Source organism: Amblyraja radiata, chromosome 20, assembly GCF_010909765.2.
Source record: "Amblyraja radiata isolate CabotCenter1 chromosome 20, sAmbRad1.1.pri, whole genome shotgun sequence".
NCBI lineage: Eukaryota > Metazoa > Chordata > Chondrichthyes > Rajiformes > Rajidae > Amblyraja > Amblyraja radiata.
Window position 1 is genome coordinate 44,511,459 of NC_045975.1, and position 25,864 is coordinate 44,537,322.

The window sequence follows — 25,864 nt, forward strand, 5'->3', positions numbered from 1 at the left end:
AGCAATGATGATTAGAATTGTTAAATGTTCCAATTATCCAACAAACTAAATCAAATCAAAATCTGGCAAGACACATTTTGCGTAAGCTAATTCCCAAGTAGACATCTCTTGAGAGCTGACTGCATCCATGGCAGAACTTGGTTGAATATGTATGTCTTGGTTATACGAAGGTAACAGACAAGATGAAGCTTCTTTAAATCCAGAATGAATTAAATTATGTTCCTTACACATTCAAATGCAGATGACAGCATTTTCAGATCACCATACATTAATATCCGATTTGATCATTTCTGACAACTTTTCACTTTAAACGCAAGCTTTTAAAAGAACACTTATTCTCCTGGGTTAACCCTAATTACAGTCATATTTAAATGAGGTTCTTTATTACAATTGCAAATATCCCAATCATAGAAGCCATCAGAAAAATGGGAAATGTCAGGAAACGACGGATGGAGAGCGCTTTGAAAATGTCATCCATTGTTTCAAGTGCCTTTTACTCCGGGCACTGACTACTCACTGAGTTTCAAAAGCATTTAGTCAATGTGACAGTGTTGCATTTTGAAGGCTAACATAATACGTTCAATGTAGATCATTTATTACCTTAATATGCAATATCTGATATAATTTAATATAATCTTCATAAGATTCAATTATATCTACTCAAAGCTTTATTTACCACAGGTTACAACAGCTAGCCAGTGCTATAGATTTATTTAATTAGAGAATCATTATATAATTTTTGACAGCATGGATAAAAAGCCTTTGAGAACTACAAAGATATTTTGCACGACAAAAAATATATTGGTTTGGTACTTTTCAGCTAATTTTGCTTATTGCAATTAATTGTGTCAACATTTAACATTAAAACGTATTTAACGTATCCCGTTTAATGTTGCTGTTTTCAAAATTACTGACTGTTATACTTAACATGCACCTTTGGTTATATTTTACTGCAAGATTCAAGATTCAATTTAATTGTCACGTACCAATTAAGGTACAGTGAAATTTGTGTTACCATACAACCATACTAAGTAAAACGCAAAATTCACACAGCACATAAAATAAAGCTTAACATAAACATCCACCACAGTGGAATCCACATTCCTCACTGTGATGGAAGGCAATAAAGTTCAGTCACCTTCCTTTTGGTTCTTGGTCCTCCAAAATATTCCAAATTGAATTCAAACTGCAGGTGGCGGAGGGTGGACTTAAGCAAAAAAGGATTCTTGGAGAAGAAGAGCTTCCTTAAATTTAGTTGCGTCTGGTTGAGTAACTGTGGAAGGGTGAAGACTATTTGTGAAGACTATTCCATGCTTTAATTGTGCGAGGGAAGAATGAATTGCTGTACACATCTGTCTTGGTAGCTGGTATCTCAAATTGGATCGAAAGCCCTCGTCTCCTCCTAATAGGTTTGGGTTTAGTGTAGGTTTGGTAATCTATGTCGAGCTGACCATTTAACATTTTGTAAAAACAGGTCAAACGATGAGCTTTACGTCTGTTTTGGAGAGGGGTCCACCCCAGTGAATTCAGAAGTTTGGTAACACTCACTTCTCTCTCATAGGTATTTGTAACAAATCGAGCTGCCTGTCTTTGGACACGTTCAATGGAAGAAATGTTTCTATTTGTGTATGGATCCCATGCTGCAACTGCGTAATACAAATGTGATCTAACGAGGGTGAAGTATAACTTCTCCTTGATAGAAGTTGAACAATGATGAAAGTTGTGTCTCAGAAAATTTAGGACACCTGTTGCTTTCACCGTTGCATGATGAGTCTGACCATTCCAACGCAGATCGTTTTGCAATTTGATGCCAAGATACTTGGTCTGTTTGGATTCTTCAAGGGTGGTACCAAGGATATTGTATCATGTTTCGCCTGGTTTCCTTTTCCTGGTGACACGCATGGTTTGACATTTGGAAGGATTGAACTGCATGCCCCATTCTTGTGACCGCTCAACCATAGTATCGAGATCGTTTTGTGTTGGAACAAACACTGTAGAAGTCAAGTTCTGAAGCAGTCTCTGGTGTGGGATGACATCAAATGCTTTAGAAAAGTCTAGCACTACTAAATCCGTGATGATATTGCTATCAAGGTGCTTGGCCAGGTAATTTGCCGTCAGGATAAGCTGAGACTCGCATGATCGATGCGTCCCTTGTAGTACTTGTGACCAACCTGAGGTGACCCCACACGGGAACATAGGCCTCTGGAAATGAAGAAACAAAGAACTGCAGATGCTGGTTAATACCAAAGATAGACAATCTGAGCAGTCTGAATAAGGGTCCAGACCCAAAACATCACCTATCCATGTTCTCCAGAGCTGCTGCCTGACACTTTGAGTTACTCCAGCACTTTGTGTCTATCCCCAACAAATGAAACTCCTTTCACGTTGCATTAGATTTCCAAATACCTCATGTTGCAAATATTAAGGTGGTCCATAAGATTTGAAAGCACATTAACAGGATACATTTAGCATGGATAAATTAACAAATAAAACCTCAAATATGGTGGAATTATTTGGCAGGGCGGCTGTGTGGCTGAGCCACAGACTATTTTCAAGACCAGAATACAATACTTTTAGTTTAATTTAGTTTATTGTCATGTGTACCGAGGTACAGTGAAAAGCTTTCTGTTGCGTGCTATGCAGTCAGTGGAAAGGCTATACGTCATTACAATCAAGCTGTCCATACAATCCAAGTGTCAGATACAGGGTAAACAGAATAACATTTAGTGCAAGATAAAAACCAGTAAAGCCCAATTAAAGGTAGTCCAGTGAGGCAGATAGTAGCTCAGGACTGCTCTCTAGTTGGTGATTGGATGGTACAGTTGCCTGATAACAACTGGAAAGATACTGCCCCTGAATCTGGAGGTGTGCGTTTTCACACTTCTGTACCTCTTGCCTGATGGAAGAGGGGAGAAGAGGGAGTGACGGGGTGAGACTCATCCTTGATTATGCCGCTGGCCTTGCCAAGGCAGCATGAGGTATAAATGGAGTCAATGGAAGGGAGGTTGGTCTGTGTGATGGTCTGTAATGCATCCACAATTCTCTGCAATTTTTTTGCGGTCTTGGATGGAGATATGCCCAAACCATGCTGTGATGCAACCTGATAAAATGCTTTCTACAGCGCATCTGGAGAAGTTGGTGAGCGTTGTTGGGGACTTGCGAACTTCCAAAGCCTTCCAAAGAAGTATAGGCGTTGGTGTGCTTTCTTGGCCATTACTTTGATGCAACTACTCCAGGGCGAACTATTGCTGATATTTACTCCCAGGAACTTGAAGCTTTCAACCATCTCTACTTCAGAACCGTCATTGTATACTGACGGGTAGGACTTCGCTTCCTGAAGTCAATGGCTATCTCCTTGGTCTTGCTGATGTTGAGAGATAGGTTGCTGTTTTGACAGTAGGTTATGAGGTGCTCAATCTCCTTCCTGTGCTCCGTCTCGTCATTATTTGATATCCTGCCCATTATGCTGGTGTCGTTTTAAATGTTGAGTCAATGTAGAGGAATTGTGTGCAGGAATTAAGCTGTTCATGAAAATGCTTCAACAATGTTTTCTTCAATTAAAGCAATCCTAACAGTTTTTAAATTTCCACCAGGCTTTATACAAATGATCACAAAGCCTTTATGTCTTTTACTGCATTGATCGTTCCCACCCCATTCCACCAGCCCTGTCTCTTCTCCGAACTATCTGGGCAGGTATAACACAACCAAGAACCACTCCCCGTGAAGACCTTGAAACTGTGAAGCCAATTATTGTTAAATTCTAGTACAAAGTGACAACAGTTCACAAAACTGCATTGCATGCCCATCTCTTATAGACTTTTGAAAATTCATCTGAATTTTGTGTTGTTACCATACATTCCCTTTTTCTCCACCCAACATCCAGTTCTCCTTTGAGCCCATTTTTTGTCCTTCTCTCTCTGCCCGCCTCTCTCTATCCCCGTCTCTCTTTGCCCCATCTCTCTGTCCCTGTCCCTCTGCCTCAGTGCTAGCTTGGCTTTATAGGTACTCTTCTTTAAACCTCTTCCCAACCTGGCAGTATCTAAGCAAGCTTGTGCGGTAGGTTCTATGAAAGAACCTTCAAAAGGCACAATTAAGTTGCAGGACAGCAGGAAAGAAGTGGCCTGCCCTAACCCTGGAGTTATTCAGCATACAGTAAAACAGCATCAAGGTGAACCAAGTCTTAAATCACAAGGAAATGTGGAAATCCAGTAGCCCACACAAACTGTCGAGAGCAAAGTTGACTAAAAAAAAGTGAGGGGAGGCACAAGGTGTGGCGTTGGCTGCTTAATGGGGAAGAATGTTGGCCCTGATGATTCCTCATTGATGGTTAATGTTGTTTGTATTTATGCTCACTGCTAACTTTGCCCAAATTACAGTATAAAGTTTATGATATCTTATTTCTCTAAGATTAAGCTGTGCCTAAAGTTCCAGTTCTGTTGCTATGGACTCCGATGTATTATACTATCCTCCCAATGCAAGTTGCAGGAATTTGTTTGATTTGCAGGAATTGCTGTTTGATGGTTGGGAAGGTAGAGAGAGAATGGGGAACAGACAAAGGGGATGGTACTCCAAACTTCGCCTTGTATCAGGACTAGACGCTCAGCATAAACAGCCAAAATAATTTGCCTCCCACCCTGGACAAGCAGCTGCTGCCCACTTGTGCTGGACTACAGGTTCAACACGACCTTGGCACCAACCATGAAAATCAATCCCCAATCTCCTCACCAGGAAGTAGAGAATAATAACCGATTCACCTGTGGCTTTCAAGTAATCCTAACAGGACAAGGTCTGAAAAAGGGTCTTGACTCAACACCTGTCCGGAGATGCTGCCTGACCAGCTGAGTTACTCCAGCACCTTGTGTCCTTTGTTTGTATGACATACTTTGAAGAGCTCATATTACATAGAAACATAGAAAATAGGTACAGGAGTAGGCCATTCGGCCCTTCGAGCCTCCACCGCCATTCAATATGATCATGGCTGATCATCCAACTCAGTATCCTGTACCTGCCTTCTCTCCATACCCCCTGATCCCTTTAGCCACATCTAACTCCCTCTTAAATATAGCCAATGAACTGGCCTCAACTACCTTCTGTGGCAGAGAATAGTAAGATTAAACGAGAACTTACCAGTTTGAAGTTTGATCTGTATTTTATGAGGAGATACGATGATGGATTACGTGAAGAAGCCCGCCAGGACGCATGCGTGGCATTCTTCAAAGCAGCGGTGTGAAATCACAGATAACTGTAATGACTAAACATAGTAAGATTAGAGAAGAGATACCAGTTAAGTATATGATCAGGGTGGGAGCGGAGGGCACGTAATCCCTCATCGTAACTCCTCATAAAATACAGATCAAACTTCAAACTGGTAAGTTCTCGTTTAATCTTACTATTTTACTTCGGAGTCACGTGAGTGACTACGTGAAGATTTTAAAGCTCTGTGATTTCATGCCGTGGAAACGAGTCCATGCATCACGTCTGCCTTGACTGTGGGAGAATTGTGTTAACATAATTTGGACATGAATTCGACATTGAAATCATAAACATTTTTAACACAAATTTATAACCCCTTTTTATGGGTTTAAATTAATTTATAGAACTTAAATTGTTTCTGCAAACGTTCCAGGTTTCATTACTGGTTTATTATAAAATAATTGGAATGTTTTCCCCTCCAGACCATCCTGCTGCCTTGAGGATTTGGTCCATTGGTACATCCAACTGTATCACTGCCAATGTAGCTGCAGCCCTGGTGGAAAGAGATTTTTTAAAATTAGTATCCACCCCAGCCTGTGTTAGCACCTGTTTCAGCCATCTTGAGATGGTCTGGACCGTCACTCTTGGTGTGGTTGCTAGTGGCTGACCAAAATGTGCCTTTTCATTGCCTCTTAGGATATTCTTTTTCTCCATGTATAACGACAGATGTCTTATTATACACAGACGGTCATCTGTTGGGTATGACCTAATTGTATATTGAGGCCTGCTGATCCCTTTTCTGTTCTGCTTACTATCTCATAAATATGAAACGTAATATTTTCTGTTGAGGAAGTCATGTTGTCCAGTCTAGTTTTTGCAGTGACTGTATCCTCTGTGCCGTGACCAATACCATTAGCATGACTGGTTTAATGTCAGTCTGTGTAGGGACAGAACTGTTGCTGGAGACCAATTCCTGAGCATCTTCAGGATTATTCTCACATCCCATATTTGGGAGTATCTGGTTCCCCTCATAGGTTTTGTACCAGTGGGTGAGTCCCAACAGTGTAATGGTCCGTCCCCTGCCATAGGTAAGTCGATAGGGCACTTCTGGCGCAGTTGATGGCACTGTAACTGAGCCCCTCATCATAGTGGAGGCCTGCCAGATATTCCAGAACAGACGGGATGATCATGTCTTTGATACCATGTTTGATACCACTGGGAACCATGGTTGTGTAGGCCAATCGGGTACTACCAATACCAGATGCAGAGTATTGTTGTATTTCCTTAATACCCGACTGATGAGGCAGGAAAGGAGGGAATGCGTAATAAACAATTCCCCCCCCCCCCCCCCCCCCCCCAATGCAGCGAAAATGCATCTGTCGCCGCTGCCCCAGGGTCTGGTTCCCATGTAACATAATTTGATAACTGGTGGTTAAGTCTGGATGTGAATAAATCGATATCTGGTGTTCCATATTTTGCTGTGATATCAGCAGTATTATTTTATTCAACATCCATTTGGTGTTTTCATTAAATTTGCGTGACCTGGTGTCTGCCACTGAATTTAGTCTTCCTGGTAGGTAAGTGGCTGATATCCAAATATCTCTCTGGATACACCATTGCCAATTTGTATAGCCAGATTGTCACATGATGTCGATTTGTTTCCACCCTGTGGTTAATGTATGCTACCACGGTGGTATGGTATTGGTGGCTCCGCACCCAAGTGCACTGGCATCAGTTTGTAGTACCATGGAAGGGTTACTGACAATGATTGGATTGGAACAAGGCCAGATGTTATCTATCCACCATTTTAGTTCCATTTTAGCTTGATTGGTAGTTTCACAGATCTGTCAAAGTGACCTGCATAATTTAGAGTGCTTGTATTTTACTCTCTGTATGTTTTGGTATTGTAGAGGTCCAAATTGAGTGGCTGGAAAGGCAGCCATCATTATGCCAATTACTTTAGCTACCAATCTGATGTATGGTTTGCTGATGTCAGTGAGGTTATTGCAAGCCTCTATTAAATCTCTAGCCTTTCCCTTAGGCAGAGTCACCGACATGTGAACTGAGTCAATGGTGAAACCCCAGGTAGTCCATAGTAGTGGAAGGCGTTAGTTTAGATTTAACTGGATGAAAAATGAATCCCAGTTTTCCAAATAACTTTTTTGTGGCTGTTACAGGTTGTTTGGCCAATTCCAAAGTTTTGCCCATAATGAGTATGTCATCTAAATATGCCATGACCATGTGTGTACGTTTCCCTATAAACGCTAGGGCTGGTTTCAAATTTTTTGTGAACAGCCTGGGCTGATGATAACCCATTTGGCAGTGCTTTATACTGTCAGAGTTGTACCATCCAGTTGAATTGTAAGTAACATCTGTGGTCACCTCGTATAGGCACTGAATAGTAAGCATCTTTTAAATCGATGCTGGCCATTGAAGTAACCTTTGGAAATTAATTGTTAAGCAGTAACAAAGGTATCTATTTTGTCAGATCTATGATGATGCGATGACCATCATCTTTTTTGTTTTTGATAAATATATTGGACACGAATTCTAATGGTTCGTGTTGAGTTTTCTCAATTACACCTTTTATGTGAAGCCGCTTCAGTTCAGCTTGCGCTTTTGATTTTCCTTTATCAGAAGGCACGAACATTCAGTTCAGTATATGTTGAACTGGAGGGCTGTATTTGTGTATAAACTCTGTTGTATATCCCTGGATACTGCTTAAGATGTAAGTATCGGTTGTTATCATGCTCCATGCCTTCAGAAAAGAGTGTAATCTCCACCCAATCTCCATGCCCACTGTATATTGTAGGGAACCAGACCCACCTACCTCCATAGTTACCAGTGGCAGGTTTACTTTTTGTAGGTTCTTCGCTGCTGTTGTAGCGCTGGGGTCTGGATTTTCGGTTTGGTTGGCGTTGGAGTTCCCCGCATCTTCAAAGAAGGCCGGTCTGGGCCATGGCCTAAAAAGACTCATGTTTTGGGTACCGGTCCTTCGAGCTTTCACCAGTTCTGCTGGTGGGTGCGTGGGGGTGCTGTCGTTGGCCGTAGTGGGTTCTAGTAGGTTCTCTTGTTCCTGTACCCCCTGCACACTTGTCTTTTCTGCTGCGGACCCCTCTTCCAGGTCAGCCCAGAACTGACCCGCAGTGCTCCCCTCTGATGAGGTAGAAGCACTGTGCAGCCCTTCAAGAGGTACTGCTGTGGGTTTATCATAGGGCCCACAGTGACCCGACTCCATCTCCCGGAGTCTGTCACGTTGGAGCAAAGCTCCATACACCGCTTCTTCCGGTTCCAGCGCTCCTCTGAGTCCACGACCTTGTTTGTTTTGTGTCTAGCCTTTCCGCCCGGCCGCGTGGATCTGGCCGGTGCGGAGGCGACATCGGGCACAGCTGATCCCACTACGGGTGATCCAAGTGCCGCTGGCTGCTGCTGGCTGCCCGCTGCTCCACGGTCCTCCTTCTCCAGCTTTGTCCTTACTGTCCTTCCGTGGAGTGGATATGGCCGGTGTGGAGGACATCTGGCACAGCTGATCCCATCTAGCCCACCAGCTTTGTCGCAGCCCGTTGTTTTCTGCACCTGCAATCAGCATGGTAAATACAAAAAAGACCGCAGCTCTTACCTGCAGGTCCAGGTTAAAATTGTTGCTACGGGTGAACGTCGTTCCACCCCGTCTGCATGCCGTTATTGACTTGTCAAAAGTCAACGGCCCCATTTGAATAGTCTCCCGCCCGGCCGTGGTGTTCTGGCCGTCGCGGGACCAAAAGTCGGCACAGCTCTTCCCATTACGGGAGATTAACGTGCCTTTGGCTGCTGCTGCCGGCTGCCTGCGACTCGGCGGTCTTCCCCAGCCAGCTTCACTTGTGGACACTCCTTTGTCCAGCTTCCCCTCCTGTAAAGACCCGGCGCGGGGAAACATTAGTTTTGCTCCCTCTCCCGCCCGGTCCGGTGCGGGAGTGAGTCGGGAGCGAAAGTCGGGCACAGCTGTTCCCATTACGGGAGATTAGCGTGCCTTTGGCTGCTGCTGCCGGTTGCCCGCGACTCCGCAGTTCTCCCCCGCCAGCTTTCCCGCATCCTTCATGGATCCGGTCCATGTTTCCACCTAAAAGGTGAGTGGAAGGAACGCAGAGTCTTCTAACCTGCTGTTTCCGACTTTCAAATTCTGGAACGCAGAGTCTCCTTACCTGCTGTTCCTGGTTTTCAAATTTTGCCGCTAGGGGAACGCCGTTCCCCCTTGCTGTGACTTGTTGCAATGCGTGTAGCGATATGACACGCATGCGTCCTGGCGGGGTTCTTCACGTAGTCACTCACGTGACTCCGAAGTAAAATTCCAGAGATTCACCACTCTCTGTGTGAAATTTTTTTTCCTCATCTCGGTCCTAAAAGATTTCCCCCTTATCCTTAAACTGTGACCCCTTGTTCTGGACTTCCCCAACATTGGGAACAATCTTCCTGCATCTAGCCTGACCAACCCCTTAAGAATTTTGTAAGTTTCTATAAGATCCCCCCTCAATCTTCTAAATTCTAGCGAGTACAAGCCGAGTCTATCCAGTCTTTCTTCATATGAAAGTCCTGACATCCCAGGAATCAGTCTGGTGAACCTTCTCTGTACTCCCTCTATGGCAAGAATGTCTTTCCTCAGATTAGGAGACCAAAACTGTACGCAATACTCCAGGTGTGGTCTCACCAAGACCCTGTACAACTGCAGTAGAACCTCCCTGCTCCTATACTCAAATCCTTTTGCTATGAATGCTAACATACCATTCGCTTTCTTCACTGCCTGCTGCACCTGCATGCCTACTTTTAATGACTGGTGTACCATGACACCCAGGTCTCGTTGCATCTCCCCTTTTCCTAATCAGCCACCGTTCAGATAACAGTCTACTTTCCTGTTTTTGCCGCCAAAGTGGATAACCTCACATTTATCCACATTATACTGCATCTGCCATGCATTTGCCCACTTACCCAGCCTATCCAAGTCACCTTGCAGCCTCCTAGCATCCTCCTCACAGCTAACACTGCCCCCCAGCTTCGTGTCATCCGCAAACTTGGAGATGTTGCATTTAATTCCCTCGTCCAAATCATTAATCTTTCTTATATATTACTAAAAGTCTGTTCTTGACCGGTTTTGGCCATCTGTGCTGCGATTTCCGAGAGAACGCCGCCACCTACGGCCGTCATTTTTGGCCACCTTGCTCAGAGCCCCCCTCTGCCGTATGTGTGCCGATGATTTTTCCTGTCAGAGATATTAATGTTTTTACAAAATTCCCCATTCTCTCTGCTGCCCCCGCTGGAGGCAGGGGAAGGGACTATAAAACCAGGAAGTGGTGTGCCTCAATTAGTCTCTGCAAGCTGGAGATCTGTCAATTAGTCTCTGTCACTCTGAGCTCTGAATGACACTGAACAAATGTCTACAGCACTGTGAGTACCCTTAATTTGGTTTGAAAATGAAAATATAGTTAGTTTGAAGTAAAAAAGCACTGCCTGCAAATGGTTGTTTGGGTTGAATTAAAAAGGCACTCTCTCTCTCTCTCCCCTCTCCTCTCCCCCCCCCCCTCTCCTCTCTCCCGCCCTCCCCCCTCCCCCCCCCTCTCCTCTCTCCCCCCTCTCCTCTCCCCCCCTCCTCTCCCCCCCTCTCCTCTCCCCCCCCCCTCCTCCCCCCCCCTCTCCTCTCTCCCCCCTCTCCTCTCCCCCCTCTCTCCTCTCCCCCCCTCTCCTCTCCTCTCTCCCCTCCCCTAAACCCCCTCTCCTCCACACACCCCTACCCCTTCCCTCCCTCCCCCTCCCTGCTCCCCACCTCTTCCCCTCCCCTCATCTCACCCCCCTCAGCACACCCTCTCCCCCACCTCTCCTCCCCCCCCTCCCCTCCACACCCCCTACCCTCGTCCCTCCCTCCCTGCTCCCCACCTCACCCCCCTCTCAGCACCCCCTCTCTCTCACCCTCTCTCTCCTCCCCACCTTTCCCCCCTCACCCACCCTCCCTCTGATCATCCTCTCCACCCCCTATCCCTCTTGCCCCTCTCTCTGTGTCTGTCTCTGCCCCTTCTCTCTCTGCCCTCACTCTCTACCCCCCCCCCCCCCCTGCCCTCTCTAGATGTGACTGCAAGTTGGGGGCTATGCGTCAGTAGATAGGGTGGTTATGGGGTAAAAGGAGCAAATTAATAATATTAATATAATATCAAGGGGGGTAATTAGCATAAGTGCGGGAGGGGGGCGGGGGATAGTTAGTGTGTGACGTTGCATGCCGCCTCCCCCCCCCCCCCACAACCGCACATTGGGGGAACAGACCCAACGGGTCTGCACTTGGTCTAGTATATATTGTAAATAGCTGGGGTCCCAGCACTGAGCCTTGCGTTACCCCACTAGTCACTGCCTGCCATTCTGAAAAGGACCCGTTTATTCCTACTCTTTGCTTCCTGTCTGCCAGCCAGTTCTCTATCCACATCAATACTGAACCCCCAATACCGTGTGCTTTAAGTTTGTATACTAATCTCTTATGTGGGGCCTTGTCGAAAGCCTTCTGAAAGTCCAGATATAACACATCCACTGGTTCTCCCTTATCCACTCTACTAGTTACATCCTCGAAAAATTCTATAAGATTCGTCAGACATGATTTACCTTTCATAAATCCATGCTGACTTTGTCCAATGATTTCACCACTTTCCAAATGTGCTGCTATCCCATCTTTAATAACTGATTCTAGCAGTTTCCCCTGTTTGGGAGAGATCATCCCATGCCAAGAAACTAGACCCAGCGTTGAATAACACCTGCCGCTCAATCACTGGCTGTTTGAAGCCCACCAACATAAACAACCTGCACCTCCTCGCTGGCATTGCCCCTGCTGATGTGAGACGGGAAGTCGCCAGCCGAGTGGAGATGACCAAGGCCACCAGTGATGAACGCCACCTCCTCTACGGACGTGTACCCCCGGCCCAACGGCTGAAGTCCAGGAGAAGCTATCTCAGCCATGTCCAGCCCCTAATAGCATCACGGGAAGAAACCAGACTCCAACTATGGACAAAAAGGCTTGAGGCCGACCCCCCTCCTACTGTCATGGGTATCACTCCTTCTGAAGCCCTCCCGCCGGGCTCAGAAGCACCATGGGTCCAGTGGAAGATGCTCAACCAGCTGAGAACAGGAACAGGGCGATCAAAAGCTGCCATGGCCAGATGGGGCTATGAAACTGGCCAAACCACCTGTGAATGTGGAGAAGAGGACCATACAATGCAGCACTGCCTTGTCTGCCCCCTACTACCCAACCAGTGCAGCCCAGAGGATCTTGCAGTGTTCAATAAAAAACACAAAGGACTGTGTAAAGGAATGGGAAACTGTCATATAACCAACCAGCTTCAAAGACACGAAAAGAAGAAGCAGTTTCCCCACTACCGATGTTAGACTAACTGGTCTGTAATTCCCCGTTTTCTCTCTCCCTCCCTTTTTAAAAAGTGGGGTTACATTAGCTACCCTCCAATCCTCAGGAACTACTCCAGAATCTAAAGAGCTTTGAAAAATTATCATTAATGCATCCACTATTTCTGGGGCTACTTCCTTATGTACTCTGGGATGCAGCCTATCTGGCCCTGGGGATTTATTGGCCTTTAATCCATTCAATTTACCTAACACCACTTCCCGGCTAACCTGGATTTCACTCAGTTCCTCCATTACAGCTCACATTTCTCATACCACTGAATAAAGTAGTAATAATCATATTTTTATAGTTTGGTTAAATTTGGATGTCAGAAGTTCACCGAGAACAGTGGTCATGGGGGATTTATATATGTGAGTAGATTGGGAAAATCAGGTTGGTAATGGATCCCAAGAGAAGGAATTTGTACAATGCCTATGGGATGGCTTCTTAGAGCAGCTTGTGGTCAACCCCACTGGGGAAAAGGCAATTCTAGATTTGGTGTGCAATGAACCAGAGTTGATTAGGGAACTTAAATTGAAGGGATTCCTTAGAGGCATTGATCATAATATGATAGCATTCAACCTGGAGTTTGAGAGGGAGAAGCTGAAATCGGACGTGCCAGTATTACTTTTGATTAAAGGTAATGTTACTGAGGGAGGAGCTGACTAAAGTTCCTCCCTCAGTAACGTTACCTTTAATCAACAGAAATACTGGCACGCCATTTTCAGCATCTCACTCTCAAACTACACGAAGGGGACATAAGAAGTATGAAGATGGAACAGAAATAGCAGGGGTTTATGAGAATAATTCGGAAGACGCAGGATATATTCAACCTGAAGAGGAAGAACCAGACCAAGGGGAGAACGAGGCCATCGTGGCTGATAGAGGAAGTCAAAGATAGCATAAAAGCAAAAGAGAAGGCAGTTAACACGGCACAGATTAATGGGAAGCTGGCGGATTGGAAAAGTTTTAAAAACTAATAGAAGGCAAATAAAAAAGCAATAAGGGAAAAAAAGATTAAATATACAAGTAAGCTAGGTAACAATATAAAAGAGGATACCAAATGTTTTTACAGATGTTAAAAAAGTAAAAGGGAGGCAAGAGTGGACATTGCACCACTGGAAAATGACACTGGAGAAATAGTAGTAACAGGGATTAAGGAAATGGCGGATAAACTGAATAATTTCTTTGCATCGGTATTTGCAGTGGGAGACACCAGCAAAGTGCTAGAAATCCAACAGTCAAGCTAGAAGTGAGTGTAGTTCCTATTACTAAGGAGAAGGTGCTTGGGAAGCTGAAAGGTCTGAAGGTGGGTTGGAAGACTAGAATATAAAAGCAAGGATGAACTACTGAGGCGTTATCAGATGCTGATGAGGCCACATTTGGAATATTAGGTATTCAGTTTTGGGCCCCATATCTAAGGAACAATGTGTTGGCTTTGGAGAAGGTCCAGAGGAAGTTTACGAGAATGATCCTGGGGATGATTGGGTTCATGTATGAGGAGTGTTTGATGGCTCTGGGCTTGTACTTGCTGGAGTTTCGAAGGATGAGGGGGATCTCACTGAATTCTACTGGTTTAAAGGCCGAAATAGAGTGGACATGGAAAGGATGTTTCCAGTAATGGGAGAGTCTAGAACCAGAGGGCACGGATCAGAATAAAAGAATGTACCTTCAAAATGGAGATGAGGAGGAATTTCTTTAGCCAGACAGTGGTAAATCTGTGTAATGCATAAGGCGGGTATTGAGATGTTCTTGATTATTAAAGGTTTCAAAGGTTACGGAGAGAATGCAAGAGAATGGGGTTGAGAGGGAAAAATAATCAGCCACGATTGAATGGCGGAGCAGACGATGGGTTGAAGGTCTTAATTCTGCACTTGTCTCATGCTCTTATCATCACCATCAATTTCATGTTTATTTGCTTCATGTAGAATGGCTTATAAATAGAGCCAGCATTTTGCCATGAATGCCATGTGCCTTTTCATGCCTATTTTGATGATTTCACCAGGATAATGCCTTTTTCACGATCGAGTGCCTAAATCAGCCTTTTTTTTTGCCATTTTGCAAAAAGGTTGTGCTATTTTCTCTAGTTGTACAATGATTACAATGGCATTTCCTATGTTAACACATTAATATTAATGTTATTATTAACGTGTTAACATAGTATTACTTACAAGAAAATTTCCTCCATCGGGGCGAAACCCGGGGCGCCACCGTCGGTCGTTCATGCTGGTTCAGTTTTCTCCAAAATCTATTTAAGAAAGAACTGCAGAACTGCTGGAAAAATTGAAGGTAGATAAAAAATGCTGGAGAAACTCAGCGGGTGAGGCAGCATCAATGGAGAGAAGGAATAGGCGACGTTTCCAGTTGAGACCCTTCTTCAGACTGATGTGGGGGGGGGGAGGGGGGAAGAAAGGAAGAGGCGGAGACAGTAGGGCTAGAAGGAGAGCTGGGAAGTGGGAAGGGGAGGAGGGAGAAGACAACGGCTATCTAAAATTGGAGAAGTCAATGTTGATATCGCTGGGGTGTAGACTACCCAAGCAAAATACCCAAGCTTGTCTCACTACATTTACTGCTGGCTCCAGTCGCAAATCTGAGTTTCCGAGTGATTTGTGCAAGGCATTCATTGATGCTGGAATTCCACTGTGGAAATTTGAAAACAAATCTCTCAGAGGTTTTTAAAGAAATACACAGAGGAACATATACCAAGTTCAAGTGAGTCATCATTATGGAAAAATTATTTTGACAGCAACTTCAACATTATTGTGCAGAAAATTAGGGATGAAGTTGCATGCAACAGAATATGGATTCCAATAGACGAGACAACCAATGCTGTGGGGAGATATGTTGCCAATGTGGTCATCGGTACACTGGAGGCAGGTCAACCATCAAAAGAGTATTTGTTGACATCGGAAGTATTGGAGAAGTCAAACAGCTTAACTATTGCTCAGTTGTTTACATCTTCATTTGCTGTACTTTGGTCAGAAAGTATATAACACGAGAATGTACTTCTGTTTGTGACTTAACGTTTTTGCAGAAAAACTCCCGTTTTTTTTTCTCCAATTTTGCAAACTTCCCACAAACTATCACTTCCCTTGAGAAATGTAGCGAAACATTCGTGAATAACTTGCAGGTTTTCAACAAAGTAACTGATGATATTCGTAAAGTTCCTGGCGATGTAGGTAAAGACATACACGGAAAATATGAGAGAGTGATTTTAGCTAACAAAGATCTTGAAGAAATACAAAACAGCTAAAGTTCTCAAAGATAGTTGTAATGCACAAGATAGCGATATGAATATAGAGTCTATAGCTTGTTTTTGGGTATGCACCAGTCACCTCAGCTGGAGTAGAAATAAGTTTTTCACAACTGAAGCATATTCTGTTTGACAGACGGCATATTTTAACACCAGATAATTTGAAAAAATGCTAGTAATTTTGTGCAACCAGGCAACTTTGGTCATTTAATGTAGTATACCTTTATATTATTATTTTTAGCCATATCTGGGTGGAGGAAATAAATGCCTTTTTTGTCAATATATGCCTTTTCGTGCCTTTTTTGTAATTTTATTGTGCCTTTTTGCCTGTCTATTTCCGAGTTTCTTAGTGGCTAAACATCCTGGCTCTACATAAATATAAATTACAGCGTTACTGACTTTAATTATATATTTGACTCAGTGTTGAGAGTATAATCATGTAACAAACAACAAGAATAAATACCCTCTCTGGATAACATAGCATAGAATTAAATCTAGAAATAGGTTTCATTTGGCCTAATGTATATACAAATCATTTTTATTATTTGCTACTACTATTGATAGATTGAATAACCTACACAAACAATAAGGTCGTAGCAATAATGTATGGGCTGATAACATCTGCAGTATATTAACTGGATATATACAAGGTGAAAAGGAGGGTTTAAGTATATAAAATGGACAAATGACACACATAATGCCTGCAAAGTGCTGTATTGATGTATATATAGGTAGCATAAAGAAACAGCAAGCATATCTTGTACAAGTAAATGACAAGCCCATTGTATTTGTATTTTTGGAAGATCCTGCAGGATAGTACCTTTGCTGTTGTGAGGTAGCACAGAATTGGGAGTGCAGGAAGGAACTGCAGATGCTGGTTTAAACCGAAGGTAGACACAAAAAGCTGGAGTAACTCAGTGGGTCAGATAACATCTCTGGAGAAAAGGAATCTGTGTGACCCGCTGAGTTACTCCAGCTTTTTGTGTCTAGATACAGAATTGGGAGCAGTCTACTCACCTCGATTGGACAGAAAGAATGGGGATGAATAGATCATTCTCGGATTGGCAGGCTGTGCTTTATAGTGTACGACAAAGATTGGTGCTTTGATCCCAGCTGCTCATGATTTCCATCAATTATTTGGCTCAAGATAAACTGTCAGATTTCCAAGTTTGGAGATATTTAACTAGGTGGGATGATGGGCATGGAAGATAGTATAAAGTAGCTTCAAGTGGATAGGGACAAGCTAAGTGTGAGGGCAAGAACGTGGCAGATGGAATATAATGTGAAAAAATATAATGTCATTCACTTTTGTATCTTAAAAGGGACCCGGGTGTGTTTGTCTACAAAACACTGAAAGCAAACATAGTCAGGATCTTCAGCACCTCCTCAACCATAATACCGACTGCCCAAGTTCCCAGCCCTCATGCCTTTCTTCATGGTAAAAACAGAGGAGAAATACTCATTGAAGACTTTGCCCATTTCCTGTGGCTCCATACTGAGTTCCTGAAGGGTCATATTCTATCTCTGGTTACCCTTTTTTCCATGATGTACTAAAATCTCTTGTGATTATCTTTAATATTATCTGGCTGAGCTATTGCCTGTCCCTCTTGTTTTCCTTTTTTAGCTTGCTCCTCAGTTCCCAAAACTCCTCCAGGGATACACTTGATCCCAACTGCCAATACCTACCACATGCCTCCTTCTTACACTTAACCAGAGCTTCAATTTCTCTTGGCATCCAAGCTTCCTTACACCCACCTGCCTTGTCCTTCACTCTGACAGTAACACATATGTCCTGGACCCTGAAGATCTGAACAAGTAGCATGGCACTGCATGATGAACTGATTCACAGACAATTACCGAACTAGATCTAGATCCAGATCAGCCACACAAACAGCACAAACTTTCCTCACTATTTGCTCAGATCGTAGGTTATAGAAAGACAATTTATTTTATAGTTAGCATTTTTATAATACTCCTGAACCACAGACATGTTTATTACAGAGTTGTGATGAAATAGTAGCTAAGTATTAATATCATGTTATATTTAATGTAAAATTTACAACTGGCACAGTATTACCTTGAGAAAAAAACTTCCTAATATGAATACTTTGAAAGAAAAGTATTAAAAGTTAAACCAGCTCATAAAATAACTGGAATCACATAACAGGTGAAAAATCACAGCCATCGTAATCTATTTTCCATTTGCTTTTTAAAGGCCAGCATATGGTTTCAAAATAATAGTTATTCATTCATCATTCATCTGAATCTTTCTCCAGTTATCTGGATGGACTTGCACAATTAATACATCTCGGGATTCCTGGTGCATGATGTCATTCTACAAAGCATCTCAGGATAACTCAACACATTTAAACAGAATAATGTACTATGTACAGTCAGCTACAACCCCATTTATTTGCATTACAATTAGCCACATAAAGAACATTTTTACATTAATTATTGAGAAAATAAGAGGTTGTTTATCTAACATATATTACATGTTTTAATCCTTTGTAGAAGTCAGTGGCAAATTGTTCAATTTGCAACTCCTAAGATTAACACTGCAGTCAATTCAATTTATAGATTAAAAATGGCTGAATACTTGTGGTGGATGCAAGTCCTTTAAATAATTGACGAAAAATACATTTCTTCATGCTTAGACAATTAACTGTACAGAAAAATATGTTCTAATTCTTGCCGATAACATTGGCTCCTTCCAACTTTCAGCAGGCAGCCACAAAATAAATAAGCAATGACAGTGAATCTAATGTGCAAACAAAACAAAGACAAATACTTTAAATAAATTATTTCTGATTTCAACAGTATTAACACCTCTTTAACCCAGACTCTACCTAAAGAAATCAATGTACACCTCAAGAAAGTTAATGTGAACAATTTCCTTGGTTCAATTTGTTTTTGCAATTTGTATAAATCATGTGAAACATATTGAGGACATTGGAAAAAAAAGCATCATGCCCATCAGCGTTCATTGTGGTCAGTGGCACAAAGAAAAGCCAAATTCATCCTGAACTCTAATCCATTGTCCTTTTTGAAGTATTGCCTTTGGCTCATTTTGAAGATAGGTGGGTATGCTGTTAAAATTCTATATTCTATGTGCTCTTTTTGGTTTTGGGAATAGACTTAATTGTGTGTTTATATCCAGAGCCATTATTGGTTGGGGTTATGGATCTACGTAGCTCTGGCTTACCAGAGATTGAACCAGATCTTATTGCTGTGTTCAGATGTGTGGGTGACCACGCTTGTTTATCTTGCAATGGTGATCGTTTCATGCTTAGTTTTGGAGAAGCCTTGTTGTTCCCAGGAGGCTGAAATTAACCAAAGTACAAGTGAAAATTGACCATCAAATAATTTTAAAAAGGAAGATTCAAATGTCACTATCACCCAGGGTCAATAGCAATGGTTTGAAAATAATTATGTTTTCCAAGTTACATATGCAGAGCACCTCAGCCAGAATCTCAGGTCTTCTAATTTTTTAATTAAATTCAGATAGGTTTACTAGAAGGATAGGCTCTGAGTATTTGATAAACAATTTTGGATATTTTGCTGAATTTATCAAGCATGCAAAACAAGGTAAAATTATGAACTGATACAGGCACCAACTTTGAATACAGATCCATTTCCATTCAAACATGGAATCAGCCAGTGATAAAACCTATCTTAAGTTGAAGATGGGTCGCGACCCGAAACATCACCTATCCATGTTCCTCAGGGATACTGCCTGATCTGCTGAGTTACTCCAATACTTTGTGTCCTTTTGTGTATTAACCAGCATCTGCAGTTCTTTGTTTCTATTATTTACGTTGCAGGTATATCCACCATTACATCATTTTTTTTACTGAGAGCACATAGTCGATAGTAACAGGAGTGATTTATAAATTGTTAAATTTAACCACTCTTTGGTACAGAAATCAGCATTGTGGCACAAATTTAAATTAGCATATCCTTTACTAAGAGCAACCTTCCAAAATTCTTAACATTTTGTTTCCATGCGTAGATGACTGTTCCGTGATAAAAAAGTGCCAACGCCTTCAACCAAAGAATTCCCACCTAACTCAAAAAACAGTTACACTTAGACTTTAAAAGAATGCTTCATAAAGGAAAACTAGACATGCTCGGTAACATTTCATTAACAAATAGCAGTTTCCAAGACAGATTTTTTTTTACAGCTAATATGATATATATCATTTATATGCATGAAAACAACTATAATTGTAAACATCAGAATAGCTCCTACATCATTTTATTTTTATCCCTTAACTTTCTGTTTGAGAAATATTTAAATAACTTAACCCGATTCCTATTTTAACTTCTAATTAGCTTGGTTCCAAGTGTTTCCAGTCTAACTTTTCAAATTATCTTACAATGGTTAGTTCTTACAAAAGGTAAAAGTTAAAAAATATCTCCCCCCCCCCGCCCCCACTCCAATGTTGACAAACTGACAGAAATGAAACAGCATCAGCTTAAAAACAAAACTAGCTTTGGTATCTGTCATTTACATTCAAAGCAGTGTCAACCAAAGTAATGAGAGCTCATCTTCCAGGATATCTCACTCTATGCCATTCTCCAAAGACTAAAAAGAATATCTGAAGCAATGGCGTCAGCCTAGCACTGTTTCCCTTGACACCAAACTTGTTGAGTGAATATATCCAAAGTGAACATCAAGTTCTTGGTGACTTGATTCATAAGCTATAGGAGCAGAATTAGGCCATTTGGCTCACCAAGTCTATTCCACCATTCAATCATAGCTAATCTATCTTTCCCTCTCAACCCCAGCTCCTGCCGTCTCCTCATAACCCCTATCACCCTTACTAATCAAGAATCTATCAAACTCCATCTTAAAAATATTCAAACAAGTAACTTCTTCTTGAAGAACATGCATACTGGATTTTATTTATTCAGATGCAAAACTATTCACTGACATCAAATAGACATTTTATGTTAAATGCTCGTAATTTCAAACTCCAAGCGGGGTGTCATGTGCCTTTTCTTGAGGAGTGGCTTCTGTCTGGCCACTCTACCATAAAGACCTGATTGGTGGAATGCTGCAGATATAGTTGTATTTCTGGAAGGCTCTCCACTCTCCACCGAGGAACTCTGACGCTCTGTCAGAGTGACCATCAGGTTCTTGGTCACCTCCCTGACCAAGCCCTCCCCCCCCGATTGTTCAGTTTGGCCGGGCGGCCAGCTCTATGGTTCTGAAGTTCTTCCATTTAGGAATGACGGAGGCCACTGTGCTCTTCGGGACCTGCAATGCTGCAGAAATTGGTTTATACCCTTCCCCAGATCTGTGTCTTGACACAATCCTGTCTCGGAGGTCTACAGTCAATTTTGTGTGCAATAGCAAAAGGTTTGAATACTTATCTAAATGAGATATTTCAGTTATTTATTTTTAATTACTTGGCAAAAATGTCAAAACACCTGTTTTCGTTTCTTCAATCTGGGGTATTGCGTGTAGATTGATGATAAAATCATTAATTTAATCCATTTTAAAAGGGCTGTAACGTAACAAAATGTGGAAAAAATGAAGGGGTCTAAATAATTTATGAATGCATTGTAAATGTTTAACTGTTGCGATAGTTCCTGCCTTAACATCCTCCTCCTGCAGCTTGTCCCATACACCCACCACCCTTTGTGTAAAAAAGTTAACCCTCCTGTTAAATCTTTTCCCCCCTCACTTTAAACCTAAGTCCTCTGGTTCTTGATTCCCCAATTCTGGACTCTGTGCATTGCCCGATTTATTCCTCTCATGATTTTGTACACTTCTAGAGGATCGCCTGCCCCTCATCCTCCTGCACTCCAAGGAATAAAGTCCTAGCCTGCTTAATCTCTACCAACAGCTCAGGTCCTCCAGAACTGGCAACATTCTTGTAAATCTTTTCTGCACCCTTTCCAGCTTGACAATATATTTCCTATAACATGGTGACCAAACTGAACACAATACTTGAAATGTGGTCTCACCAACATCTTATATACAGTGCCCTCCATAATGTTTAGGACAAAAACCCATCATTCATTTATTTGCCTCTGTACTCCACAATTTGAAATTTGTAATAGAAAAAGTCACATGTGGTTAAAGTGCACATTTTCAGATTGTATTAAAGGGTATACATTTTGATATCACCATGTAGAAATTACAGCTGTGTTCATACATAGTTCCCCCATTTCAGGGCACCATAATGTATGGAACACATGGCTTCACAGGTGTTTGTAATTGCTCAGGTGTGTTTAAATGCCTCCTTAATGCAGATATAAAAGATCTCTCAGCACCTAGTCTTTCCTCCAGTCTTTACATCACCTTTGGAAACTGTTATTGCTGTTTATCAACATGAGGACCAAAGTTATGCCAATGAAAGTCAAATAAGCCATTATGAGACTGAGAAACAAGAATAAAACTGTTAGAGACATCAGCCAAACATTAGGCTTACCAAAATGAATTGTTTGGAACATCATTAAGAAGAAAGAGGGCACTGGTGAGCTTACTAATCGCAAAGGGACTGGCAGGCCAAGGAAGACCTCCACAGCTGATGACAGAAGAATTCTGTCCATAATGAAATCCCCAAATACCTGTCCAACAGATCAGAAACATTCAGGAGTGGGTGTGGATTTGTCAATGATCACTGTCCGCAGAAGACTTCATGAACAGAAATACAGAGGCTACACTGCAAGATGCAAACCACTAGTCAGCCACAAAAATAGGATGGCCAGGTTACAGTTTGCCAAGAAGTACTTAAACAAGCAACCACAGTTCTTTAAAAAGGTTTTGTGGATAGATGAGACGAAGATCCACTTATATCAAAGTAATGTTAAGAGCAAAGTATGGAGGAGAGAAGGAACTGCCCAAGATCCAAAGCATACGGCCTGGCTGAGCATCACCAGAAAAGACACCCAGCAACTGGTGATGTCCATGAATCGCAGACTTCTAGTAATCATTATATGCAAAGGATATGCAACAAAATACTAAACATGACTACTTTCATTTACATGGCATTGCTGTGTCTCAAACATTATGGTGCCATTGTTATCCCACTTTTTAAGAAAGGCGGGAGAGAGAAAACAGGGAATTATAGACCAGTTAGGCTGACATCGGTGGTGGGGAAGATGCTGGAGTCAATCATAAAAGATGAAATAGCGGCACATTTGGATATCAGTAACAGGATCGGTCCGAGTCAGCATGGATTTACGAAGGGGGAATCATGCTAGAATAATCTTCTGGAATGTTTTGAGGAAGTAACTAGGAAAATGGTCAAGGGAGAGCCAGTGGATGTAGTGTAACTTGACTTTCAGAAAGCATTTGATAAAGTCCCACATAGGAGATTAGTGGGCAAAATTAGGGCACATGGTATAGGGGGTATAGTGCTGACATGGATAGAAAATTGGGTGGCAGACAGGAAACAAAGAATAGGGATTAACGGGTCAGAATGGCAGGCAGTGACTAGTGGGGTACCGCAAGGATGAGTGCTGGGACCGCAGCTATTTTCAATATATATTAATGATTTAGATGAGGGGATTACAAGTAACATTAGCAAATTTGCAGATGACACAAAGGTGGGTGGCAGTGTGAACTGTGAGGAGGATGCTATGAGAATGCAGGGTGACTTGGACAGGTTGGGTGAGTGGGCACATGCATGGTAGATGCAGTTTAATGTGGATAAATGTGAGGTTATCCACTTTGGTTTCAAAAACAGGAAGGCAGATTATTATCTAAATGGTGTCGAGTTGGGAAAAGGGGAAGTACAACGGGATCTGGGGGTCCTTGTTCATCAGTCAATAAAAGTAAGCATGCAGGTACAGGAGCCAGTGAAGAAAGTGAATGGCATGTTGGCCTTCATATCAAGAGGAGTTGAGTATAGGAGTAAAGAGGTCTTTCTGCAGTTCTACAGGGCCCTAGTGAGACCACACCTGGAGTATTGTGTGCAGTTTTGGTCTCCAAATTTGAGGAAGGACTTTCTTGCTATTGAGGGAATGCAGCGTTGGTTCACGAGGCTAATTCCAGGATGGCGGGACTGTCATATGCTGAGAGATTGGAGCGGCTGGGCTTGTATACTCTGGAATTTAGAAGGATGAGAGGATATCTTATTGAAACATTTAAGATTATTAAGGGTTGGGACACACTAGAGGCAGGAAACATATTCCCGTTGTTGGGGGAGTCCAGAACAAGGGGCCACAGTTTAAGAATAAGGGGTAAGCCATTCAGAACAGCGATATAGAAACATTTTTTCACACAGAAAGTTGTGAGTGTGGAATTCTCTGCCTCAGAGGATACTCTGCATACTTTCAAGAGAGATCTAGATAGGGCTCATAAAGATAGTGGTGTCAGGGGATATGGGGAGAAGGCAGGAACTCGGTACTGATTGTGGAAGATCAGCCATGATCACATTGAATGGCGGTGCTGGCTCGAAGGGGCGAATGGCCTACTCCCGCACCTATTGTCTATTGTCCATTGTCTATTGTGCCCTGAAATGGGGGGGGGGGGGACGACGGGGACGGACTATATATAAACATTGCTGTAATTTCTACATGGTGAAACCAAAATGTATAAAAATGGTCTTTATTAAAATGTGACAATGTGCGTTTTAACCGCATGTGATTTTTTTTCTATTACAAATCTCAAATTGTGGAGTATAGAGGCAAATAAATAAATGATGAATCTTTGTCCCAAACATTATGGAGGGCACTGTAACTGCAACATACACTCCCAATTTCTATACTCTGACTGATGAAAGCCTTTTTGACCACCCTTTCCACCTGTGACGCCACTTCCAAGGAACTATGTACCTGAACTCCTAGATCTCTCTGCTGTACAACACTCCCCAGAGCTCTGCCATGCACAGTGTAGGTCCGGCCCACGTTAGACTACTCAAAATGCAACATTGCATATTTCTGTTTTAAATTCCAGCAACCATTCATCAGCCCACCACCCACCCTACCAATCAAGATCCTGCTACAATCATTGACAACCATCTTCATTATCTACAATACCACCTACTTTATTGTCATCTGCAAACTTGCTAATCATGCCATTTACGTTCTCATCCAAATCATTAATGTAGATGACAAACAGCAATATGCCCAGCACCGAACTCTGAGGCACACTAACAACTAGTTAGAGGTCTCCAGTCCAAAAAACAACCCTCCACCATCACCCTCTGCTTAGTTTAGTTTAGTTTATTGTCACGTGTATCGAGTTACAGTGAAAAGCTTTTGTTGCGTGCTAGCCAGTCAACGGAAAGACAAGATATAATTACAATTGTTCCATCCAGTGTACAGATACTGTACATGTGGAATAATGTGAATAACATTTAGTGCAAAATAAAGTCTAGTAAAGTCTGATCAAAGATAGTCCAAGGGTCTCCAATCAGGTAGATAGTCAGGACTGCCCTCTAGTTGTTGATAGGATAGTTCAGTTGCCTGATAACAGCTGGGAAGAAACTGTCCATGAATCTGAAGGTGCGCGTCTTCATAACCATATAACCATATAACAATTACAGCACGGAAAGAGGCCATCTCGACCCTTCTAGTCCGTGCCGAACACGTATTCTCCCCTAGTCCCATATACCTGCGCTCAGACCATAACCCTCCATTCCTTTCCCGTCCATATAACGATCCAATTTATTTTTAAATGATAAAAACGAACCTGCCTCCACCACCTTCACTGGAAGCTCATTCCACACAGCCACCACTCTCTGAGTAAAGAAGTTCCCCCTCATGTTACCCCTAAACTTCTGTCCCTTAATTCTCAAGTTATGTCCCCATGTTTGAATCTTCCCTACTCTCAGTGGGAAAAGCTTATCCACGTCAACTCTGTCTATCCCTCTCATCATTTTAAAGATCTCTATCAAGTCCCCCCTTAACCTTCTGCGCTCCAAAGAATAAAGCCCTAACTTGTTCAACCTTTCTCTGTAACTTAGTTGCTGAAACCCAGGCAACATTCTAGTAAATCTCCTCTGTACTCTCTCTATTTTGTTGACATCCTTCCTATAATTAGGCGACCAAAA

At 42.4% G+C, this 25,864-nt stretch overlaps 1 protein-coding gene across 3 annotated transcripts in view; it reads right to left on the reverse strand.

The window, feature by feature from the left end:
* Positions 1–18,244: 18,244 nt before the first annotated feature.
* Positions 18,245–25,864, reverse strand: part of stk33 (serine/threonine kinase 33) — a 153,980-nt gene continuing 146,360 nt past the window's right edge. For 2 of the 3 annotated variants that reach the window (XM_033038518.1, XM_033038517.1), the window contains exon 14: positions 18,248–19,174. In XM_033038518.1, coding sequence (XP_032894409.1) covers positions 18,959–19,174 — 216 coding nt within the window. In that variant the 3' untranslated portion in view covers positions 18,248–18,958. Of the gene's footprint in view, positions 19,175–25,864 lie in introns of all 3 variants that reach the window. The other variant, XM_033038516.1, reaches the window with a different exon arrangement.